At 46.3% G+C, this 23868-nt stretch overlaps 1 protein-coding gene across 1 annotated transcript in view; it reads left to right on the top strand.

Moving 5' to 3' along the window:
* Nucleotides 1-23593, top strand: part of ATG7 (autophagy related 7) — a 242138-nt gene extending 218545 nt beyond the window's left edge. Inside the window, exon 19 of the mRNA XM_043968335.1 lies at nucleotides 22167-23593. Within this exon, the coding sequence (XP_043824270.1) occupies nucleotides 22167-22199 (33 nt within the window). The 3' untranslated portion in view covers nucleotides 22200-23593. The remainder of the gene's footprint in view (nucleotides 1-22166) is intronic.
* The last annotated feature ends 275 nt before the right edge of the window (nucleotides 23594-23868 follow it).

The following is a 23868-nucleotide window of genomic DNA, read 5'->3' as shown; positions in this document are numbered from 1 at the left end:
AAGTCAGAATCTAGAGCCCAAATAACCCATCTTGCCACTTATTGATAACCAGAACACCTTCATGCTCAGGGGGTTATGTGACATGGGCTCAGGTGATAGCCTGAGAGTGAATGCTGCTCATTTTGCATCATTGAGGGATGGGACAACACTAACTAGAGACAGGGTCTCAAGGCATACTTTCCAGGCTAATCAAATGGGGTGATGGAGGGGTGGCTAGGTGGCGCAGTGGATAAAGCACCGGCCCTGGATTCAGGAGGACCTGAGTTCAAATCCAGCCTCAGACACTTGACACTTACTAACTGTGTGACACTGGGCAAGTCACTTAACCCCCATTGCCCTGCAAAAAACAAAAAACCAAAAACAAATGGGGTGATGGAGACAAAGGCAGGTCAGGGGGGTTGGTGAAAGCATCCATAGCTCCAAGTGTCTTGGTTAGCCTCAATTCCCACTGTGGCTTCACATGTCATTTTGGATAATTCCAGTTTGTATTGGACCTCATGGGCTGAGACAGGAGCACTTTGCCATCCGCCACCCAACAAGAACACTGCTGTAAGACTAATGATAACTTAGCATTTATATAGCACTGCCACCACTGACAATGCACAGTATGTATTAGCAGTCTATTTCGGTAGACATTTTAAGTCATGCAGACGCTAGATAGAGAGAAAAAAAGCCTGCCCCAAATGGTGGGTTGTCCTGCAATTACTTATACTCTAAGCAAGAAAAGTGTGAAGGCCACGTTGCCCCACTTCTCATAGTGTGATCTTGTGGGAATAACAGGAGGTTTGGGATTAGAGGGCTTGGGTTTGAGTCCTGGACCTGCCATTTACTCCTCTAATGGCCAGAGACGAGTAACCTCTCGGTGCTTCAGTTTCCTCGTCAAATGAGGGGTTCAATTCACTGACCTCTAGGGCCCCTTCTACCAAAAATCCTGACATGAAATGGGGTCAGGGAGGTCTCAAAGCACCTCCATTGAACCCTCTCTACTTCCCTTTATTACAGACAGTGGCCAGCTGGACAGCCTCCTTCCAAACTCCTTTGAGCTACTCATCAGGGCTTTCACTTCAGAAATGAAGTAAAGGGTCTGTTTGTCCGTCCTTCTCCTCTAGGTTAGGCGGGGGTTTGGGGGGTATTGGGGTCCCTCCAGAGCTGCCCCTGCTTCCTCGTGCTTCCCCAGCCAGGGCCTCTTGATGCAAGCTTCAGGAGAGACACAGGTAGCCGTGGCAGTGCTACTAAGTGTTGTTCTGATGCTGCCCTGCTGTCCCGAGAGTCCAGAGAGAAAGCAGGGTGGCAGCTGGTGTTTGTCCTGAGTCCCCAAGGTCATCATTTCTTCCCTGTTATGCTTTTCATTTTCTGGACTGAGCTGCAAATTCAAGTACCCTGAAACCATTATGAGTAACTGTAACTTTCCTTCCTAGGGCAGGGACAGCCAGACTCAAGTGCTGCTGCCTTTAGACATTTTCTCTTTTCATTTTGTTGGCTGTTTGTCATTCTTTGTGTAAGTCATCTGCTAGATTGCCAGCTGCTTTAGCCGGGACAATTTCTTTCTTGTAATATTCCACCATTGTTCTGGATCTCTAAGCTATATTGGGTATCAGAGAGTTATTGCCCAATGATTCTAGGGTTTGTGTCTTTGAGAGTTGTGATGATTCAAGTCTGACTAAAAGCAAACAAAGACTTTTTTCACAAGATTCCAGAGCTGGAGCCTCCAAAGATCACTTAGTCTAGAGTGTAGACATCAGACAGGTGAACGTCTAAGCCAGGAGTCAAAACTATCCCAACATTAGATACCATTGAGGCCATTAGCTGTGAGCTCCCTCTTCTCCCCACTTCCTCATCTCATATCACTTAGATGCCTTTTGTCACTATCTCCTCCCCTCCCTGTCTCACCCTAAGAAATTGCCTCGCTCCTTACCAAGGCTAGACTTGCTTAGTGACCCCATTCTATTACATCTCTTCCAACAGATTGTCCCCTCTGCCACCTCCATTCTATCATTTATCTCCAATCTTTCCCTATCTACTGACTCATTCCCTACTATCTACAAAACATGCCCATGTCTCCCCATCCTCAAAAAACACTCACTTGATCTTTCCATCCCTACTAACAACTCTTGTCTTATCTCTCTTCTGCCCTTGAAATGACCAATGACAATAGATGCCTCCACTTTCTCTCTCCTCACTATCTTCTTAACCCCTTCCAGTCTGTCTTCCAGCTTTATCATTCCCCTGAAACCGTTCTCTCCAGAATTATCATTGATCTTGTAACGGCCAAACCCAGTGGCCCTAGCTCGGTCCTCATTCTTCTTGACCTCCCTCCAGCCTTTGACACTGCTGATCACCTTCTCCTCCTGGATACTCTCTTCTCTCCAGGTTTTTGGGGATACAGCTCTCTCCTTGTTCTCTCCCTCCTGATCAGAGCCCTCCTCCTTAGTCTCCTCTGCCAAATCCCTGTCTTGGGCCTCCTCTTCTCCCTCTATACTACTCCACTTGGGGATCTCATCAGCTCCCATGGATCTGAGGATCATCTCTATGCTTATGATTCTCAAATCTAGATCCTGACCTAACTTCTCTGTTTCCCTCCAATCTTGCCTCTCCAACGGCCTTTCAGACATCTTGAACTGGATGGTCAGTACACGTCTTAAACTCAACATGTCTGCCACCGAACTCACTGTCTTTTCCCTAAATCCTCCCCTCACCCTATATTCCCTGTTACTGTCTAGGGCAACACCATCCTCCCAGTCCCTCAGGCTGGCAACCCAGGTGTCATCTTCAAATCCTTACCGCCCCACTCCCTATATCCAAGCTGCCAAGGCCTGTTGATATCACCTTTGCAGCATCTTCCAAATATGCCCCCTTCTCTCCTCTGACCCTGCCTCCACCATGGAGCCATCAACAGCCTGCTGGTGGGTTTGCCTGACTTAAGTCTCTCTTAGTCTTCATTACATACTCTTCAATAAATCAGCATTGACTTCTCACTAACAAGACACTCCATCTCTCAGCTCCAGGCATTTTCTCTTGCTGTCCCCCATGCCTGGAATGCTCTTTCTCCTCATCTCCACCTACTACCTTCCTTGGCCTCCTTCAAGTTCCAACTAAAATCCTATCTTCTACAGGAAGCCTTTCCCAACTCTTCTTAATGCCAGCACCTTCCTTCTGTTAATTATTTCCCTTTTATCCTGTGTATAGCTTGTTTGTATACATTTGTGTGCTGTCTGCCTCATTAGATTGTGAATCCCTTGAGGGCAGGAACTGGTTTTTGCCTCCTTTTGTATCCCCTGCACTTAATAAAGTGCTTGAAATAATAATTGTTGAATAAGTGTTCATTGATGGATTGAGACGCCAAGGTTGAAACTCTTGTTCTCTCATTCCAGAAGTGGAGTGGGGGATGGGGGAGGTAGAGGATCTGATAGGAGACCAGAAGGAACTATGTCAACTCTCCCGAACAGGGGCAGGAAAGTAAAGGGGGGATGCAAGTGGTGAATGTGCCAACTCATGAGCAGTGGTTCTAAGGTGTAAGAAAAGCACAGCTATAGGTAGCATCAAATGGGGAGGAGGACTTAGGTCGAAGCAAAAATCAACCTGTGTGCCATAGGAGCCAGCCAACCCCTGGTGCTCCTACTGTACCACTAAGGAATAGAGGCAATATTCCTTCTTCTGAGTCTTCAGTCTATCAGCCAGAATATACGAAACATCTGTTAAGTGCCAGGCATTGTACTAGGTGTTGGGGATTAAACAGCAAATGTGCCTGCCCTCAAGGAGCTTACCTGCTAATGTTCTAATGGACTCCATGCACATATGTAAATAGATACAGAATCCCTACAGAAAGAAGACAAGTGAACTTTTGGAGGGAGTGCATCAGATCTGGGGGATGCAGAAAAGTAGCAGGTAGAAAGAAGGTGACACAGAAGCTGAATCCGGAAGGAAGCCAGCAATTCCAAGAGAAAGAGGCAATCCAGGAATGCCTGCCAGTCATGAGGGGCAGCCAGGACTGTGGTAGAGACAGGAGATAAAATAGCGTGTGTGGAACCACAAGGAAGTCAGCAGAAGACTGTGTGAAGGAGTCTACCTTCTTCTCAGCAGTATGCGGCACCTATACAAAAATTGATCATGTAATAGGACATTAAAACCCCACAACCAAAAGCAGAAAAGCAGAAATAGTAAATGCATCCTTTTCAGATCATAATGTAATTAAAAATTACATTCGGGGGGCAGCTAGGTGGCACAGTGGATAAAGCACTGGCCTTGAATTTGGGAGGACCTGAATTCAAATCCAGCCTCAGACACTTGACACTAGCTGTATGACCTTGAGCAAGTCACTTAACCCTGATTGCCCTGCACAACAAACAAACAACAACAACAACAACAAAAAACAAAAAAAATTACATTCACTAATGGACAATGAAACAGGAGATTAAAAATTAATTGGAAATTAAATAATGTAATCCTAAAAAAACAAGTGGGTCAAAGAACAAATCATAGAAACTATCAATAATTTCATTAAAGAGAATGACAGCAGTGAGACAGCATTCCAGAATTTGTGGGATGCAGCCAAAGCAGTACTTGGGGGAAAATTTATATCTCTAAATGGGTACATCAATAAAAGAGAAAAAGAAAAGATCAGTGAATTAAGCATACAACTAAAAAAAAACCTAGAAAAAGAACAAATTTTAAATCCCTAATTAGACACCAAAATGGAAATCCTGAAAAACCAAAGGAAACAATCAAATTGAAAGTTTAATTTAAACCAACCCAACATTGAATTAATAAATAAAACTAGGAGCTGGTTTTGAAAAAAACACAACAAAATAGATAAGTCATTGGTTAATTGGATTAAAAAGAAGAAAACCAAATTACTAGTATCAAAAATGAAAAGGGTGACTACACCACTGATGAAGACAAAATTGAAGAAATTATTAGTAGTTATATTGCCCAATTATATGTCAGTCAAGCTGACAATCTAAATAAAATGGATGAATATTTATAAAATATAAATAGCCCCCCAAAATAAAAAAATATATAAATGGCCCAGATTAACAGAAGAGGAAATAGAATACTTAAATAAACCTATCTTAGAAAAATAAATTGAACAGGCCATTAATGAGCTTCCTAAGGAAAAAATCCCCAGGACCAGATGGATTCACAGGTGAATTCTACAAGACATTTAAAGAACAATGAATCCCAACACTATATAATTTCTTTGGGGGGGGGGGAGGGAAGAAGTCCTACCAAATTCCTTTGATGGCACAAATATGACTTGATACATAAACCAGGAGAAGCAAAATCAGAGAAAGAAAACTATAAATCAATTTCCTTAGTGAATATCTATGCAAATGCAAAAAATTTTCACAAAATACTAGCAAGGACAGTACCATGGTATATCAGAGAGATCATGCACTATGATCAGGTGGGATTTATACCAGGAATACACGCTCATTCAATATTGGGGAAACTATCAGCATAATTGAATGTGTCAATAACAACAACAAAAATCATATGATTATATCAATAGATGTAGAAAAGGCATTTTTCACAATACAGCACCCATTCCTATTAAAAGAAAACATCAGAAATGCTAGGAATCAATGGAACCTTTCTTAAAATGATCAACAGCATCTATCTAAAACCGAGAGCAAGCATTATCTGTAATGGGAATAAATTTGAATCCTTTCCGATTGAGATCAGGAGTGAAGCAAGGATGTCCATTATCACATTATTATTCAATATTGTGCTGGAAATGCTAGCTATAATACTAAGACAAGAAAAAGAAATTGGAGGAATAAAAATAAGCAATGAGGAAATAAAACTCTTTACAAATGATATAGAAAGAAGAGAAACAAACAAAAAAACTAGTTGAAACAATTTTCAGCAAAACCCAGCAGCAAGAGATAGAGAAATTCCATAAGTTGTGGTATATGATTTTGATGGAAGTATTGTGCTATAAGATATACAAGCAAGGTGGTTTCAAAAAAAGAAACCTGGAAAGACTTGTATGAATTCATGCAAATTGAAGTGAGCAGAACCAGGAGAACATTGTGCACATTAACAGCAATATTGTAAGGATGAACAACTAGGAAAGCCTTAGCTACTCTGACCAAGACAGTGATCCAAAACAATTCTAAGAGACTCATGATGAAAATGCAAATTGAAGCATGCTTTAAAAAATAAACACTTTATTTTATTATTTCATTTTGTGTTTTCTTCTGCAACATAGCTAATGTGGAAATATGTTGGCCATGAGCTAGAGAGGTTAAGTTGGCCACAATTCACCCAGGTGGTGAGTAGCAGAGCCAGGCTGTGAGCAGAGCTCCCCCTGACCCCAAACCCAATGTTCTTTCCCATATACCACAGTTCCATCAACAATCTCATTTTATTTTTCCTGCACCTCCCATTTTGCAAATGAGCATAGTGGGGCCCAGAAATGGAAACTGACGTACCCAAAGTAATGTGGAGAATTAGTGGCAAAAGTAGGTTTTAGGGGGCAGCTAGGTAGCACAGTAGATAAAGCACCAGCCCTGGATACAGGAGGACCTGAGTTCAAATATGGCCTCAGACACTTGACACTTACTAGCTGTGTGACCCTGGGCAAGTCATTTAACCCTCATTGCCCTGCAAAATTAAATAAATAAATGGATGAATGAATGAATGAATGAATGAATGAATGAATGAATGAAAATTTAAAAATAAAAGTAGGCTTCCAACCCAACTTTCCTGCCCTCTTGCCCTGAGTTCCCTTCTACTGTTCACCCTGACTCTGGAAAATCCTCCTAACCTCAGCACAATCAGGACATGTGTTTTTCTGTGATGAGATGTCCTGGAGGTGTGAAAGTTGCCACAAATTAACCGTAATAATAACTTCCATTATTCTAGGACTGAGGGGAATGTAGACAGGCCATTGTTGCAGGAAGAAGAAGAAAAGTGCTTATTGTCCTCCTAATAGAAAAGTATTTAGTAACCCTCCTTTGGCCCAGGGACTGCCCCAGGAACACACGCATTGTTGGGTCCCCTTCCTGTTATGGAGAAAAGTAATACTGTCATTTAAAATGGGGGGGTGGATATGACCCTGTGCTCCAGAATAGAATTAATTTGCATTTGAAATTTAAGAACCCCCAAATTTCCATACCCCCAAATTTAAGTTAAGCATGAAGTAAGACCTGAAAGATAGCAGGTGTGTTCAGATAATGGGTTTGGAGCTTGAGAACTGTGTGAGCTCTGACAACCAGATCATTCTTTGCCTCTGCAGGGACCTCCCCCCTTATTATCAGAAGCTGTATCTCAAGCACATTATCCCAGGTGTGTTTGAGGATAAAAAGAAGCTCAAAGCACCAATCTACTTTCCCAGCTTTAATCCCTGATCAGGTGTCTTTGTGAAAAGATGGGACCTGATGAGAGACTAGGGCCTCATATCCTGTTTTTGCAGTTGTTTTACCAGGGGAAGAGGGGAGTGGCAGGGAGGAGGCTACAGTCTCTAAGTCCTTGCTAATGGGAGTTTCAGGATAACACAGGAAACTCCAGATCTCCTGTAGCCGGCTCTGTTATCAACTGCAAGCAGAGTTCAGGACCAGCCCTGCTAACTAAAATTCACAATCTTGATTTGGCCACTCCCATCCCCTGGCCTGCCCCACCTGCCCTTCAAGGGCTGGCAGAAAAGACTGACTTGCTCACTTGTCTACTGTTACTGATAGCAGCCCATGCTTCATGAGTCCTGAATATTCTAGAATTGGCTGAAGCTTTCCCTCTGTCATGCGATGGGAACCAGTGGTGAGGAGCCACTCGCTGCTCTCCCTTTGTGGACCATCTCTGTGGTACGTGCAGGTAGTTAGACCCGGCTATCTCCCCAATTCTCCTGTGTGGGGGGCCCGTGTCTAACCGTGTTTCATGTGGCTGAAATCGTTGCCCAAGGCTTGGAGCCCCATTCCTGAGGAGGCTTTGCCATGGCCCTGCAGGAAGCACTCCTACTCAGTTGCTCCATTTCCACAAGACAAGAGCTCATCTCACCAGCAATTTGAAACATACAGGGTGCTTCTTTTCCACAAAAGCTCAGTAAGGGAGGGAGTGTGAAAAAGATCATTCTCATTTTCAAGGAGAAAACTGAGGCTTACAGAAGAGATATGACTTAGCCAGTCACACAGCAAGGTCAATGGCAGCACCAGAACTCAAGCCCAGGTCTCTGGATCCCAGGTTCATTATTTTTTCCCCTGCACAAGGCTGCCTCATCAACAGGAACCATGAACAGGAACTATGCTTTCTACTTGTTGGCATCTCCCCTAGCACCTAGTGTCTTGCACTTAGTAGGTGTCTTGTGAACTTTGGGTGAAGATGTCATCACCCTTCTATCATTCATCTTCTGCAAGAGAAAGGCCTGTCCCTCACCTGGGCTTTCCTGGTGACACCTGTAACCTTTCTGCCCCTGGCCTCCAGGCATAGAGTACTTTCCAGTGCGACCAATTCTCCACAGTGATCTCTTGTTCACTTGCTAGGAAAGATAATTGTGCAGATGTCTCCTTTCTTTGCTCGCTTTCTTTTAGCGTTTATCCCCCTAGTAGTCTGTGCCCTGATGTGGGTAGTTAAGCATCATTTTGGTGCAAAAAAAATATCTCCATTTCCCACCCAGTTTTGAGATCCTATAAAGTAGCCATTGACTAGCTCAGTTTCTTCCTCTTCATGATCTTCCCTCTCTATGGGACGTGGGTCCTTCATCTGTCCAATGAAGCAGTAGCTGGCCAGGATCTGTGTTTAGTCTGGGATCTGACCAGGGTATGACCAGTGTATGAACAATGGCATCACTGCCCATCAGCATGGTGTGCTCACCCAGAGCCTTATGAATATGACTAGCAAGCAGGGTGCTTGCAAGGTGGTTTGTCTGTCTGGCTTTTCCTCAGGGTTTTCAAGTAGTTTCCTCAATTCCCTTACCTCAAACTCCTTACTACGGGCCCTTCAGTCTAGTCGGCCATTCCCAACATACCCTCCCACTTCTCCTGTGCTATCCAACCTCTGTGCCTTTCTTCCTTCTCACCTTCTTACCAGAGCAGTGCAGATATTGCCCAATCTTTCAGACCTAACTAAGCCAAGACCCACCTCCATCACAGAGGCTTGTTTCCCAGCCCAGAGTGCTCTTCTGCGAATGTCTTTAGCATTCCAGTGTGTGGCACACAGTCTAACACACTTGATTATATATTGCCTTCTGTGGCATTTTTCCCCTAATTTTTCATTTAGATGATCATTTTTTAGTGTGGTACATGGTCTTCTGGGGATCCTTGAGAACCTTTCAAAGGGCCTGCAAGGCTAAAACTATTTTCCTAATAATACTAAGACTTTATTTGCCTATTAAAATGCTCCCCATTATCCAATGACATATCTATGTGAGGCTAGATTGTCTTCACAGACTTCAACCAAAACAAGATATCAATAACACATTAAATACAGAAGCAGATATGAGAATCCAGCTCTTTTATTAATCCAGACATTAGAGATTTGCAAAAATATGTGAATTTTTAAAATACCACTCTTCTTCCTGATTTTTTTTCAAGAGATGTTAAAACATACTGGGCTTATTAGTGTTTGTTATTATTCAAATAACTATCATTTAAGTGAATTAATAAATATTTTTAATACATCAGTGTTCCTTTCTAATATGATCAGTATCAGTAGATACAGCCTGCATAAATAAAAGCTCTTTGAGGTTCTCAATGATTTTTTTTAAGTGAGGCAATTGGGGTTAAGTGACTTGCCCAGGGTCACACAGCTAGTAAGTGTTAAGTGTCTGAGGCTGGATTTGAACTCAGGTAGTCCTGACTCCAGGGCCGGTGCTCTATCCACTGTGCCACCTAGCTGCCCCGTTCTCAGTGATTTTTAAGAGTATAAAGGGGTCCTTAGACCAAAAAGTTCAAGAACTGCTGATTGAGGTGATTTCTAAGGTTCCCACTAGCTCAAAATTTCTATGAAGCTGAGGTTCTCTGCGTCTTAGGCTTAGATGCCCAGGTAGAGTAGTAAGACTCCCATCATGGGTAGAGATGATGTGTGGGGGGCAGCTAGGTGGCCCAGTGAGTAAAGCACCGGCCCTGGATTCAGGGGGACCTGAGTTCAAATCCGACCTCAGACACTTGACATTTAACTAGCTGTATGACCCTGGGCAAGTCACTTAACCCTCATTGCCCCACCCACCCCCCAAAATAGACATGATGTGTGCATTCCTTCTCAGGCCTTTAGGGAAGAAATAAGGTTCCATCTCCATTGTCTCTAGGACTATGGGGTGTCCTTGGAGGGAAACTATCAGGGCAGTCACATGACAAACTGAGCCTCCTCAGGTCAGACTGACTTCTTTGTCCCTGGGAGTGAAATGCAAAAGCTCATCCAGGGACCTTGCCCAGGTGGCCTCCTTCAGAATCACTCCAGATGATGTTGAAATGTTCATAAATGGGCCCTCGTGAGTAGCTGCTGTACCCAGAAGGACTGGGCAGGACCCAAGAGAAGCCTACGACTCCAGGCCCTCCTTGGGGACAGGGCCTGTTGCCTTTTGTTCATCTGTGTACCCAGCCCTGTGCAGTGCCTTCTTTGTGCTTGGTAAATGCCACTTGTTGAATGCGCCAACAATGAGCAATACAAGAGTCTGTAATCAGGGGTTAAGTTGTGAGTTTCTGACAGTGAGTGCTCTAAGAATTTAAAGGAGTAGAGATTAAGGAAGGCCCAAATGATCAGGAGGGTCTCATGGAAGGATCGGGACATGACTTGGCCCGTGAAGGTTGGGAGAGGTTAACAGGAGGCGGCTTTAGTTGCCTGTTTTTCTGCTCTGCTCTGATCACTGTTCCCTGGTTGCTTCTCCTTTTGGAGAGAGGCCACAAGGAAAAGCCAGCACTTTCACTGAGTGAGACTGAGCCAGGTCGAAATGCCATTGCCCTTGATCCTAGTCTAGGCAGGCCCACCCTATCCTTTGAACTTTCTGCTCTTTCCATGAATGGCTTTGCTCAAACACCAATCAGAGAGCAATGGACAGGGGTTTAAGAAGGCTCCAGTAGCAAAAAAAAAAAAAAATTGCACCAGGCATTTACCCATGGTTAATTCCAAGTATCCAACCCTTGAGTGTAGACACACCCCATTTCCCTCCCTGTGGAGCGTCCTGCCCTTTCCTCCTCTCTCTCGATGTCCCCAAAGTTCAGCTGTGTTTTGGATGAATTTGACCCATCTGATGGTAAAGGGAAGTTCTCACCCCACCTTGAACAGCTGCCTCTGCTGTCAGGAAGGAGGCTAGGCTGCTAACTGGAAGTGCTGTCTGGAGAGGTGTGTCCCACATTGGCCTTCCTGCCCCAAAGGGTGGTAGCTGCGGATGTCGATGGGTTCTATGACGCTCAGCATCTGAGTTCGGCCACAGCTTCTGTGAGCTGGGCAGGAAGTATTTTTCCACTCCTGGGTACGAGCTAGAATAGATTCTGAGTAATCAGGAGTGGATTAGATGGTCACCACCCCTGGCTATTCAGAAGGAGAGCAGTGTGCTCGAGGATGGTACAGGGCATGGTGAAGGGGGAGGGATGAAGTGTCGTGGTGGGGAGGGTTCCCAATAATCTGGCAGCCACACATGAGGGGTCAGGTACCTGAGAAGAAGGGGCAAGGCAGCCAAAGGGAAGTAGAGGGGGCCTGGAAAGGAAGAAGGAGGATTCTTTCAATGGAGTGTTGGAGTTGGGAAGGCCCTTTGATACTGACTTGGCCACTGCCCTTTATTTTAAAGAGTATGGTGCTGAGGGCCCTGAAAGGAGAAGTGATGACCCAGGGTCACTCGGCCAGGCCGTGACAGGGCCGGCACTAGCACCCAGGCATCCTGTGTCCAGATACCATGTGGTTTTTCACTATTCCATAATGCAGAACAAACTCTGTCTACTTTAATTGCCCATGACCACCTTTGCCAGCCACTGGTATGGTTCCCACTCTGAAGTTCTCCAGGAAGGGTGGACAGTGTTTCTTATCAGTGGGTGTCACCCCATTTAGGCTCACTAGGCAACAGTTCACTCCCTCATCCCTTAAGAAGGAAATCTCAGAGTTGGCATATTGTCCAAACGCCGGGCAGAGCCGCGCACTTCTCCTTGGGCTGTGGTTCTGGATCGCCCAGATATGCTTTGTGCCCAACCTGCCAAGCTATAAAGTAGTCAGGGTCTCTGCCCTACCCACCATGCACCAAGTGTGACAACAGGGGTCATGGTTTACAAAGTGCTTATTGTCTGATTTGGTCCCCATGGGCATCAGCCCTACACAGCAAGGTAGGTTGTACATGTCTCATTATACCCATTTAATAGAGGAAGAAACTGAAGCCCAGAGGCAGAGGTTCAGTGACTAGATCAAGTCAAGTGGCTCCCAAGAGACAGTATACAGAGCCCCGATGGGCTCCTGAGCCTGGCTGCTCTGCCCAGGGCTCCCACTGTGCCCTGACAGCCTCCCCCCAGCCTGACAGACCTGGCAGGATTTGTCCCGCATGATCCTGCATCCCCTCTGACACCTCAGCATCGTGTCAGTGGCCCAGCTTGCTTCTGCCAGCTCTCATCTCAAGAGGGAAGCTGATGACTGGCCCATGAGGATGAGCGCTGGCCATGAGGGGCCTACATTCTGCTCCTGGCTCTGCCCCGAGCTTGCTGTGTGGCCTTCACGTTCCCTCCCACGCCTCAGTTCCCTGTCTGTAAGATGAGGAGGATGGTGTCTACAGACTCTCCCAACGCTGAAAGGCACCATTGCTACTCTAGTGGCAGGGATGTGGGGGAGGCAGCAAGGTTCACCTCCCAGTGGAAGAAGCTGGTTCACCTGAATGTATAAAAATGAATGAAGCATAGCATTGCCCTGGGCTAGGCCATGCCCCCATGGGGCACACAGGAGACATGATGTAGATGACGTTCATCTACAGTCCCACCAGACAGGCGCCTTGGGGAGAGGTGTACAAGCCGAATGCCCAGGCCTGAGCTGGGCAGGGCAGGGCTCCAAGCACCGGCGACAGGTCAGTTCTGGGCAGAGGCCTTGCTTCTTGGTATCCTGTGAGTCACATCCCATACGCTCCCTTCCTCTCCCTCCCTCTTGCTGGGTTTGAGGCTTTGGGCAGTTCCCACAGCGTTCCTGAGGAGGGAAGCATGGGGGGAGGGGGGCGGGGAGCAGGGAGTACCAGGCTCAGCCCCAGGGGCCCCAGGCTGCTAGCCTGCCTCACTCATGGTCCCCCTAGGACTGTTCCCACTGAGCCTGATGAATATCAGCCCATCCCAGAGACATCAGCCCAAGCTCTAGTGGAGTCACCCACCTTGCTTCAACCCTCACCTAGTGGGCAGCTTCCCCAGCTGGCCATCAAGACTATGGTTCTGGAGTGCCCAGATGTGCTCTACGGTCTGCAGGACCATAAAGGGTCATTCATTTCCACTGGAAAGAGCCCTCAGATCCTAACTCTGAGGCCTTGGGCAAGTCACTGAAACTCCGGGGCTCAGTTTCCCCCATTTAAAAAATGCGTGTTCAGCATTTTGATACAGCAATGAAAAATAATAACAGTCCTTAACTGAATCAAGCAGCTAAGTGGTGCTATAGATGAAGTGCTGGACCTGGAGTCAGGAAGACCTGAGTTCAAATCCTACCTCAGATACTTACTAGTTGTATAACCCTAGACAAGTCAGCCTCAGTTTCCTCATCTGTAAAATGGAGATAACAGTAGCACCTACCCCAGAGGGTTGTTTTGAGGATAAAATGAGTGTAAAGTGCTTTGCAAACATTAAGATAACATAGAAATGGCGAGCTGTGGTTATGATAATAACAGTTATGATCACAAAGCTCCCAAGCTAGTAAGAAGAAGTGCAGAGATAAATCCAGAGCAGACCCTCCCAAGTTTAAAGAATGTTGTAGGGGAAAAAAAAAAAAAAGGCTGAGATGGAGGAGGGTGGGAGGAGAATGGGCAGGTGAGAGGAAGCTTGGCCCGGAGCTCAGGCCCTAGAACGTAGGCCAGCCACTCCCTCTGACACCTAAGGATGCTGAGGCCAAGAGACATGGCCGCAAGACAGAACAGAGGCTGCAGCCCGGGGCTCCTGCCTGGCTTATTCCACCAGACCCTCAGCTCTCTCCCCAGAGAATTTCTGCATGTGTTATTTACTCAGGACAGAAAAGCCAGAAGTGACAAGTATCCCCATCTTCTTGGCCAAGACATCCAGTAAAAAATACAGAGCGGTGGGAGGTGCCCAGGCCCCCTTGCCTTTGAGTCAAGCAAGAAGCCTCAGTAGAAAAGAAATGTGCTTTATTCCTCTATAAATCTCGATTGGAAATCCCAGCCAGGGTGTTTGTATTTACCTTGGCAGGTTCTCAGCCCCTTAGCCAGGGCAAGGTGAAAATGCGTGTGTAAACAAACTGTTCCTTCAATATTTTCCATTCACGTTAGTGCTGTTTTGCAACTCATTCTCAGAATTCGGAAGAGCTGCATGCGTCGTTGGTGAACACATCTCCAGAAAGCTGGGGACACAGCGAGGGCCCACGGGGCCTGGTTCAAGTGACACATTTCCTGGAGTGGAAGCATTGCAAATCCTAGTGAAAAGTTTACCTTCAGTGAAGGCTCTCGGGCAGGGCCAGCCAGACCCCTCTCCCCTCCCCTTCGCCCCTTGGGCTCAGTGGGCAGAGGCTTGGAGGCCAGCGTGCACTGTGTTCCATTTCTCTAATGCTGACCATGGGCCTGCTCAGACCAGGCTCCTCAGCTGTCCATTTTCAAGTTGGAAGGACCCTTAGAAGTCATCTCCTTGAATCCCCTCATGTCACAGATGTGGAAGCTGACAGTGAGAGACAGGAAGTGGCTTGTGCCAGGTTAAGCAGCAAGTCGGGGATGGACCCCAGGCCTCCTGCCTCCTAGTCTGGTGTGCTTTCCACTGCACAAGCTGCCTGAACTGAAAGTACCGTCCAAATGCAAGCTCTGGTTTCTCCCTATAAAATCTATGGGTTGTAGCCTAGGGACTCACCAGGGGCCTATCCAGCTCTAGAGTTCAGGAAACTGGTCATCAATAGGCATCTCCTATTGCCAGGCCCTCTCAGGCAACTCCAGTGGGAGAGAAGGCTCCTTCAAGATAGTGAGTTAGAGCCCCCCAAATGCCCTCCTACCCCAGGTCTTGGTTCTTTTTCATATTCCGGGTCACTATGACTGACCCTCTTTTGCTCTGATAATTTGGGTCAGGGCCCAAGACAGATCTAGGATTTCCCCCCTATCTCCCCAGCCCCACAACCACAGTGTATCCCAGAAAGTGGGTTGGTTTAAGGGTGCCCTAGAGAAGGTTCTCTTAATCTGATTCTCTTAATCACAGACCCTGCTTGTGGAAGGATTTTGGGGGGAGGGGTCTGTAAACTTGGATGGGAAAATAATTCCATTTTATTCTCCCTAAACTCTAACTGAAATTAACTTTGCTTTCAATTATGAACTTTAAAAACATGGTTCTGAGAAGGGGTCTGTAGGATTCATCACACCATCCAAGAAGTCCATGACACAAACAAGATGTAGAACCCCTGGGCTATTGGGGATCTTTGGGAAATGTCATTTACGACTACATTTCCCTGGAGTTTCTCCAGATGTCTCTGGACTGGCACAACTTAGCAGCCTGATCTTTCTCTAAGCTAGTCCCAGATTGCCATCAGCATCTGGGTATGACTGGGAACCCCCCAGCCAAATCAGGTATCCCTTCCAGATGGGACCTATCCTGGGCTACTGGTGGCCCACTCCTAGGAGCTGAAGAAAGGGAAACAAGAAGGGGAATCAGGGTGAATCTGTCTCCCAAAGGCTCAGAAATAGCCCACTTCCCAGGGCTCTTCCCACTTTGGTCCCTCAGAGGCATCCTTGCCCCCAGGCACCCTGCAGATCTGGGGTGTCTTATCCACATTCTCTTGTAAATCCTCTGTGAGGAGCTCCACAATGTGCTAGAGACCTTGCCCTGTTTAGGCCTCTTAGCACTGCCTGGGCCCAAGGGCAATACTCCATGGGATTTTCTTGTGTGCCTGTCACAGCTGGTGACATGCCCATAGCTGATTCACATCCACCATGTCTCTCCACTGACCTTTAGGTCATCCATAGTTGTGATTCCTTGGAAATTGTGTTGCTTTGCAATTTGCAGTCATTTAGCATTACCAGAAGAATATGGGCATTTAAAAGAAGGCTTTTTTGTTCCCATGAGCAATTTGGGATGGTTGAAAGTGCCAGGCATTTTCCCAAGTGCCATCCAGCTGACTCTTCCTCCTGTTCCATCCTGAGCTCAATTCATTGTTCAGAAGCAGTGTGTCCAAAACACAGGTAGTGATGGACTAGCCCAGAGCCTTATGCATTCAACTCTGGTCTGGACGTGAAGCATTCGTAGACCACAGATTTAGCATTGAAAGGGACCTAGAGTCTAACCCCCTAACAAATGAGGAAACTGAGGCTCAGGGAAGTGAAAATGGCTTGCCCAGGTTCACCCAGGGAGGAAGTGTCAGGATCTGGGCTTTAGGTTCTCTGGCTCCAAATTCCCATTTCATTACATGCCTTCTCACCTACCTGTTCTACCCCTCAATGTGAATCGCTAGGCCACACTCTGCTGAATGTGCTTGCATTTGATGTAGGAAACTCGTCATCTGCTAGTGGTGCCTTTGGAGGAGACCTCTATCCGTGAGGATTCGTGCTTCCATTTAGACCCGGCCTCGGACGTCATTCCTAATAGAGGCGATCATTTTCTCCTTGTTTTATGGCTTACTTGCTAAGGCATGTTGATAGGCCTTGATATCCAGAGACCCATGTTATCGAGGAATCTTGTAGAATCTTAACATATGCATTGCAGACCCCTGGTTGGAACAAAGACATAAGGACTTCATTTTACACCACTGATCAAATATTCCTTTATAATCAACAACTAATGAAAAGTGGCACTGTGTACTTTCTGCATCTTTTATTCAATGTTGTGACAGTGAAAATATGGTTTGTGGTAGAATGTCATTTGTGAAAGCCTGCCTATTTCCTTCTGATATTCCTCATCAAGGATACGCTTAAGTACCTGTATAGATTAGTCTTTTTTTTTTTAATTCAATTTTACTTTCAGTTTTGAATTCTCTCTTTCCTTCTTCCTCTCTCTCCCTCTCCCTCCCTCTCCATCCCCCCACCCAATGAGAAGGCAAGAAAAACAAAACCCATATGTATAGTCTTGAAATTGTCAGAGATTCTAAAGAGATAAAAAGGTGTGTATGAGTCGGTGGTTACAGATGTCTTCTCAATTGCCTTTTTTGGGTAGTAAAACCATCTGTGACCCCCCCCCCCCCCCGCCCCAAACTGGTTATCTCACCTGATTTCAGCTATCTTGAGAACTGATCCCTTAATGTCTTCAATATTTTGTCACCTTCAACATGGATTTCCTTTTTCTGATCTTGGCTGGGTCTAGCTGCTCTGCCTTCCATTTCCTCATTAAGCACCTCTGGGACTGAGATGTGTGAGTCCAAATATGGTGGTTCCATTGTTAATGATGAAGCAAATCTTTTTATAATACAAATGCTGCACAAACTCCAGATAAACCCGTCCATTCACGCCCAAATAATGCGGTAAAAAATCAAATGCTGACAGATCTGTTCTGTGTTTCATTTCTTGGTTGTCCAGTTCATCTTTACATGTTCTTGGAAGGAGCTGGCTTAAATTCAAGCTTTCTGCAAATTATCTTTGCACTGTTTCTTACAATTTTTTGAGGCAATATCACTCAACATCTTCCATCTTCTTTTTCTGTGTTCAGTTAAGTAAAGGATACACAATCAGATGTGGTGTGTGTGTGTGTGTGTGTGTGTGTGTGTGAGAGAGAGAGAGAGAGAGAGAGAGAGAGAGAGAGAGAGAGAGAGAATCCAAGCATGAGGTCTAGTATCGGAAGCCCGACTCTGGGATGAAGTCCTAAAGGTAAGATGCCTTAGGCTCTGGCCTTGAGTAGTGCCCAAGAGCAGAAAGGTTTGGCATCTGAGACTCTGGACCCAGATGGAGTATAACCATTCACTTAGCCCCACCCCTAGTGCTGCTAGACCCTTTGCTGAAGTGAATTGGTCTAGAAAACTTAGCAGTAGATTCTAGGGCAGTAAAAGGTGAGAAGGAAGGTGATCTCCAGACCCCATCTCTGAACAGCCTGAGTCTAAGGCATCCCCTCACAGCTCTGCCTTCACTTTGGCCCCACTCTCATGCTTCCGCTGAGCCGTCAGTGTGTCTTTTTACCACAACTCCCTAACAAGAATGGAAACTTTCTAGAGGAGGGTCTTGTCTTCTCCCTTTGTCTCCCTCAAAGCCGCCTCCGTACTGCTAGATTCACAGTGGATGTTTAATATTGGACCATATTCATTGGAAATTTAAAATGATGATTCTGTAAGTGAGAGTTAATGGCTGAACAAAACAAGTGCCCAAGTGAGCCAGCCTCTACTCCCCCCTTAGCTGAACTTGATTCGGTCAGCGTTTCTTAAACACCTGCTCTGTGTGATGTCCCATGCTGTGTCCGAACTAACTGAACCATCCCTGTTCTCAAGGAGCACCTGTTCTTCAATGGGCTTGAACACGTACAGAGAGATGTAGATATGGGGTAGTCTTAAGAGAGAAGAAGCACTGGGGAATGGGACCAAAGAAGGCTTCAGCAGAGAGATGGCACTGGAGTGGAATTCATTACAGACATGGCTAAGTCTCATGCCGATGTTTGAAGTAGGAGGTGAGGCCAGCACCTAGAGCTTGGGACCAGGCCTAATACCAAATAAGTGTGGAGAGGCAGACTGGAGCCAGATTCGGGAGGGTCTTGAGTTTCTGGGCTGAGGGTTTGTATTTCATCCTAAAGTCAATAAAAAATCCACCGAACTTTTTTTAAGCAGGGGAGAGATATAGTCAGACCTGGACTTTAAGAGGATTATTTGATGGCTCTTTAGGATTTGGATTGGAAAAGGTAATGAATGAATGGAGGCCAGAAGCCCAATCAGGAGACTATTATAGTAATCCATGTAAGAAATGCTTAGCGCCCAAACTAAAGTGAGGACTGTGTGATTGAGAGGGAACCGGAGGAACAATACAGAGTTAGCATCAGTAGATTGGCAATTGACTGGATGGGGGAGTGAGGAAGAAGAAGGGTCAAAGCTAATGCTGAGCTCCTAAGGCTGGTTCACAGGGAAGATGATCAGGCAGCAGAAAGAGAGACATTTGCAGGAAGTGAAGCTTTAGGGGAGAATATGTGTTGCACCTGAGACATGTGGAATTTAAGGACTGATGAGACATCCAAGGGTAACCATCAAGCAGGTATTTCATTTCACTGGAATTCAAGAGAGAGGTTAGGATTCAATGTGTAGGGGGAAGCTAGGATAAAGCACCGACCCTGGAGTCAGGAGGACCTGAGTTCAAATCCGGCCTCAGACACTTGACACTTACTAGCTGTGTGACCCTGGGCAAGTCACTTAACCCTCATTGCCTCCCCTCCAAAAAAAAAATTCAGTGTGTAAATTTTGTACTCATCAACATATGGATAATCACTGACCCTCAGTGAGATGGTGAGGCCACCTAGGAAGAGGAAGTGGAAAGAGAAGAGCCAGGCTAGCACACTGGGGTGCCACTAACAAGCCAAGCAGCATAAGGAAGCGAGACATGTAGGAGAAGCAGCAGAGAGCCACATTCCAGACACCAGGGGAGTCGAGAGTAGAGGGGAGGACGAAGAGGCATAGAACTGCAGCGGCAAACTAGAGGCCACTCATTTCTACCTGAGTGGATCCCTGTGAGCTGCACATATTGATTTAACTCAAAATGTAATACTATGCTTTATTAAATACATATTTATTCTGTCAAATATCTCCCAATTATGTTTTGTTTTGTTGTTTTGGTTTTTGCAGGGCAATGAGGGTTAAGTGACTTGCCCAGGGTCACACAGCTAATAAGTGTCAAGTGTCCAAGGCCAGATTTGAACTCAGGTCCTCCTGAATCTAGGGCTGGTGCTTTATCCACTGGGCCACCTAGCTGCCCCCTCCCAATTACGTTTTAATCTAGTTCCCACAGTGGGTGGACTCAGGAGTGTGGCTAGGGGAACTGAGGAAGGGACAGACGGGGAGGGATAATCAAAAGGTGACATTGCTTCTACTAGTAAATGAAGAGAATTTTGGAGCATAGTCGATAGACTTCAGATGTAGAAAATGGAGATTAGAAATAGTATAGTCAACAGCACATTAACAATAAATAGATCTTTTCTCTAATATTGAAGTATTTTTTATTATTATTTACAGTCTTTCATTACTACACATAGAATCCAATCCAGCACACTACTCAATTCCTGAATTCCCTATATAACTTCCTTGGTAGAAGGTTATCCCAACTTTTCTTGAAACATGGGAAACTTAGCTCACTGAAAACAAGAAATATGTCTCCTTTGGCTAATGATCCATCCGAATGTGGTAGGTGTTGGTAGGCTGTGGCCCATTTCCAACAATGATCTGGACATAAAGAAATAGCATTAAGGTACATAATGACCACCCAAGGTGTTGTGTGGGTAGATTGTAGTGAGAAGGATGGAGAGAAGATGAACAGACTGGCTGTGACACCATAACCCATGGAATATTTTAAAATATTTGTTGTACAAGCAAGTTTAGATCCCGCCTAGCGCAAAGTCACAAGAAAAAAAGCTCAGCCCATACAATGGGAAGAACACGAAGTGGGAGAGCAGAAAACCAGGGTTTTCTCCCAGCTATGTCACTCACTGACTGGGCAGGCTTACTTTTCTCATCTTGTAAAATAAGAACATGAAAAGTGATGGAGCTGAAAAGATCCTGTCCAGCTTCAAATTCTGTTTCTGTTTCCCTGCTCCCGTTAAACTTAAAAGTGGCATCAGTCACTGCTTTAAAGAAGACTTTGTTTCCCTTACTTTCATCTCCAGCTTCCCAAACATTTCTGGTTACAACTTTCAGACCCCTTGACCTGTCTGTCCACAGCTTGCTCACCACTTGTTCAGTCATGTCTGACTCTTTATGACCCCACATGGGTTTTCTTGGCCAAGATACTGGGATGGTCTGCCATTTCCTTCTCGAATGGATGAAGGCAAACGAAGGTTAAGTGACTTACCCAGAGTCACACAGCTAGTGTCTGAGGCTGAATTTGAACTCATCTTCCTGAATGAAGACCCAACCCTGCACTATGGTGCTCCTTCCCACTCATAGGTTGGGGGGGGGCCACCTCTAATCTGTCTTCAGCTGTTTTAATGAGAATTCTTGATGACTGCTTTATACCATTGCTCAGATCTAACTATTCAGCTAATTCTTCTGCTTAATAAATGATTTATCTAATTTATTGACATCATCTAATTTCTTAGACTAAAAATAACACTTTTCTTTGACTTTATAGTTTACAAAGCACTTTCCTCGCTACAGGCAGAAAAATGAATATTATCTCCACTTCACAAATGAGGAAACTGAGGCTGAGAGAGAGTAAATGACTCCCCTATGGCGATAGATCTAATAAGTGTCTGAGCCCGGTCTTCTGACCCCAGGGCCACTGGTCCTTCCACAACACTAGAGTCCCTTAGCTGGGAAGTTGCTAAATTCAGCAGGCTTGTATTAAGTACTTATTAGGTGCTAGGTGCTCAGGGTATAGAGCTTAAAGCCAAACAGTCCTTGCCTTCCAGGAACTGTGTGGGGGAGGGGGTGGTACAATATGAAGAGAAGTAAGTAAATATAAAGTAATTTGAAGAGGGAGAAAGCACCAAGGGGGGGGGAGGGAAGGTGTAGGAAAGGCTGGGCAGAGGAGGCAGGGGTGCCTGAGCCTCAACTCTGTGAGGAAGGGTGCGTTCCAGATGTTGCCACGGCCATACTTTTCAGGCCAGAGATGGAAAGTCCTGTACAGGCAATAGGTGGCGGCCAGCGTGACCAGAATGGAGAATGCATGAATGGGGGTAGTAAGAAACAATGTGCTCAGTTAACTAGCCCCCCCCCCCAGCTGCCTTCTTGGTCCCTGTTCAGTCTACTGTTGTACTACACCTTTTCCAAACCCTGCGCTTTTATGACCTGGTCAGACTGACCTTTTTCTAAAGAAAGATGCTGGATGTTTTTCCCCTTTAGACACCAAAAAAATTAATAAATTAATAATAATAATAATAACATTTTGAACCCAAAAGTTGCTTGTTGGATTGAATCAGGACACAGGTTTTCCCCAACCTGAGTAACCCTTTGCCGCTGTCTTCTCCTTGCAGATCTGGGACATGAGTGATGATGACACCGTCTGAAGCAGGGACAGATTCCTGGTGGCCTCTGGCTCAAGGTGACCAGCCCCCAGTCCCTTGCCGTGTTCACCAGCCACCATCTCCCCTCTTGGCCTGCTTCCCACCCGGACACAGCCAGTGTCCTCCAGGCCCAAGGCCAGACTGACTCCTCTGGGAGCTGGAATGCTTCACCTCCGCTTCTACACTTCCAGTGTCGACAGACATTGGCTCCTTGTGTGCTTCTGTGCTGTGACTCATGGGTCACATACATGCCTACTATCCATAACAGGCTGTTTCCATTTTTCTACTTACTTTTCCCATCAGTCCTGGGCTTTGGAATCTCCCTCCAGCTTCCCTTTTCCTTCACCTTGGCAAATATTTGATATTCAAACTAGCCGGGATTACCCACCCCCACAGGTGGGGAGAGCCAGTCATTCAGCAGTAGGAAGACAGCACTGGCCTGTGGGTCTGAGGGCTCCTAGTTCACAGCATTCAGAAAAGTCCCAGAGGAAGAAAGAAATCTCTCCCCAGGTACATTGTTACCCCCACTTAAAGAATAATGCCTTGCTTCCTGTCATTCCTGACCAGAACCAAAATGTCCCTGCCACCTTCTCATTCCTTCCTTTTAACCTCGGGTGCCACGATGCATGTTGGGAAGGGAGCATTCACACCATGCTCTTGTTCCTTCTAGAGCCCCTGGGTGTGGGCACTGCCCCGCCAGCAGGCTAGGAGGGAGAGGGGAAGCAAACCCTTCCTGTCTTCCTCTTCTCTTGGACCAGGAGTTCTAGTGTCCTCCCAGACCCCACTGTGGGCCAAAAGCACAGCAATAACACTTTCCCCAGTGGGCTTTCTCATCCCCTCCCCCCGCTGGTGTGCACAGCACCCACAATGCCCTTAAAGGGCAAAGACACCGATGGAAAGCCATTTCTGCCAGCATCTTGAGTTTGGCTCAGCTACAAGCTCACCAGCACTGAGCCAGGGCCCAGAGGTGCTGTCCCAAACCTTTGACCTGCTCCGCTCTCCCACCTGTCCTGAAGGCCAGAGAGGAGCCTGCAGACGTTACAGAGTGCAGCCCTCACCAGCAAACTCAGATCCCAAGCAGGTCATCTGTTCTCCATTCCCTCCTCTGTTAAATGAAGGGGCTGTGCTTGGTGATGGAGTTCTAAAGTCCCTTCCAGCTCCAGCAGCCTAGTGGCCAGTCTGACAAGCCTCAGGCTTCCTCATTAAGAAAGAACCCCATGGGGGTCGACTCGTGGTCGTTTCCTCACCTCTCCCTGTGTCCAGAGAAACAGCTTACCGTGGCACTGGGTGCAGAATGGGATGGGGGAGAGGAGGGCCCCTGGGATCAGAGCCTGTGAGAAGGGTGCAATGAAAGCCATATGACCGAGGGGAGCAGGGATTAAAGAGTCGGCAAAGCCCTGCGTGTTGGTTTCATTGATTACCCTGAGGCCCCCGCTGGCCCAGCTGGTGTTTTCTTCCTTTAGCTGTTCCTGGCTGTTGGGTATCTGGGATTGGGGAGATACAGTACAAGACGGGGTTTTTCTCCTGACCCCGTTTTCAAATGACAGTCATCGGATTGAACCTTTGTGTGGAACATTCCTGGCCAGTTTGGAAAACCAGACCAGGGGTGTGTGGCTACTGCCCCAGGCCCCCATGAGGCCCCTGGGAAGCCAGCCTCTCCCACACCACCAGC

The sequence above is a fragment of the Dromiciops gliroides genome, chromosome 1 (assembly GCF_019393635.1).
Source record: "Dromiciops gliroides isolate mDroGli1 chromosome 1, mDroGli1.pri, whole genome shotgun sequence".
Lineage (NCBI taxonomy): Eukaryota > Metazoa > Chordata > Mammalia > Microbiotheria > Microbiotheriidae > Dromiciops > Dromiciops gliroides.
The sequence above is the reverse complement of the archived record's forward strand: the minus strand, read 5'-3'. Positions and strand labels throughout refer to the sequence as shown.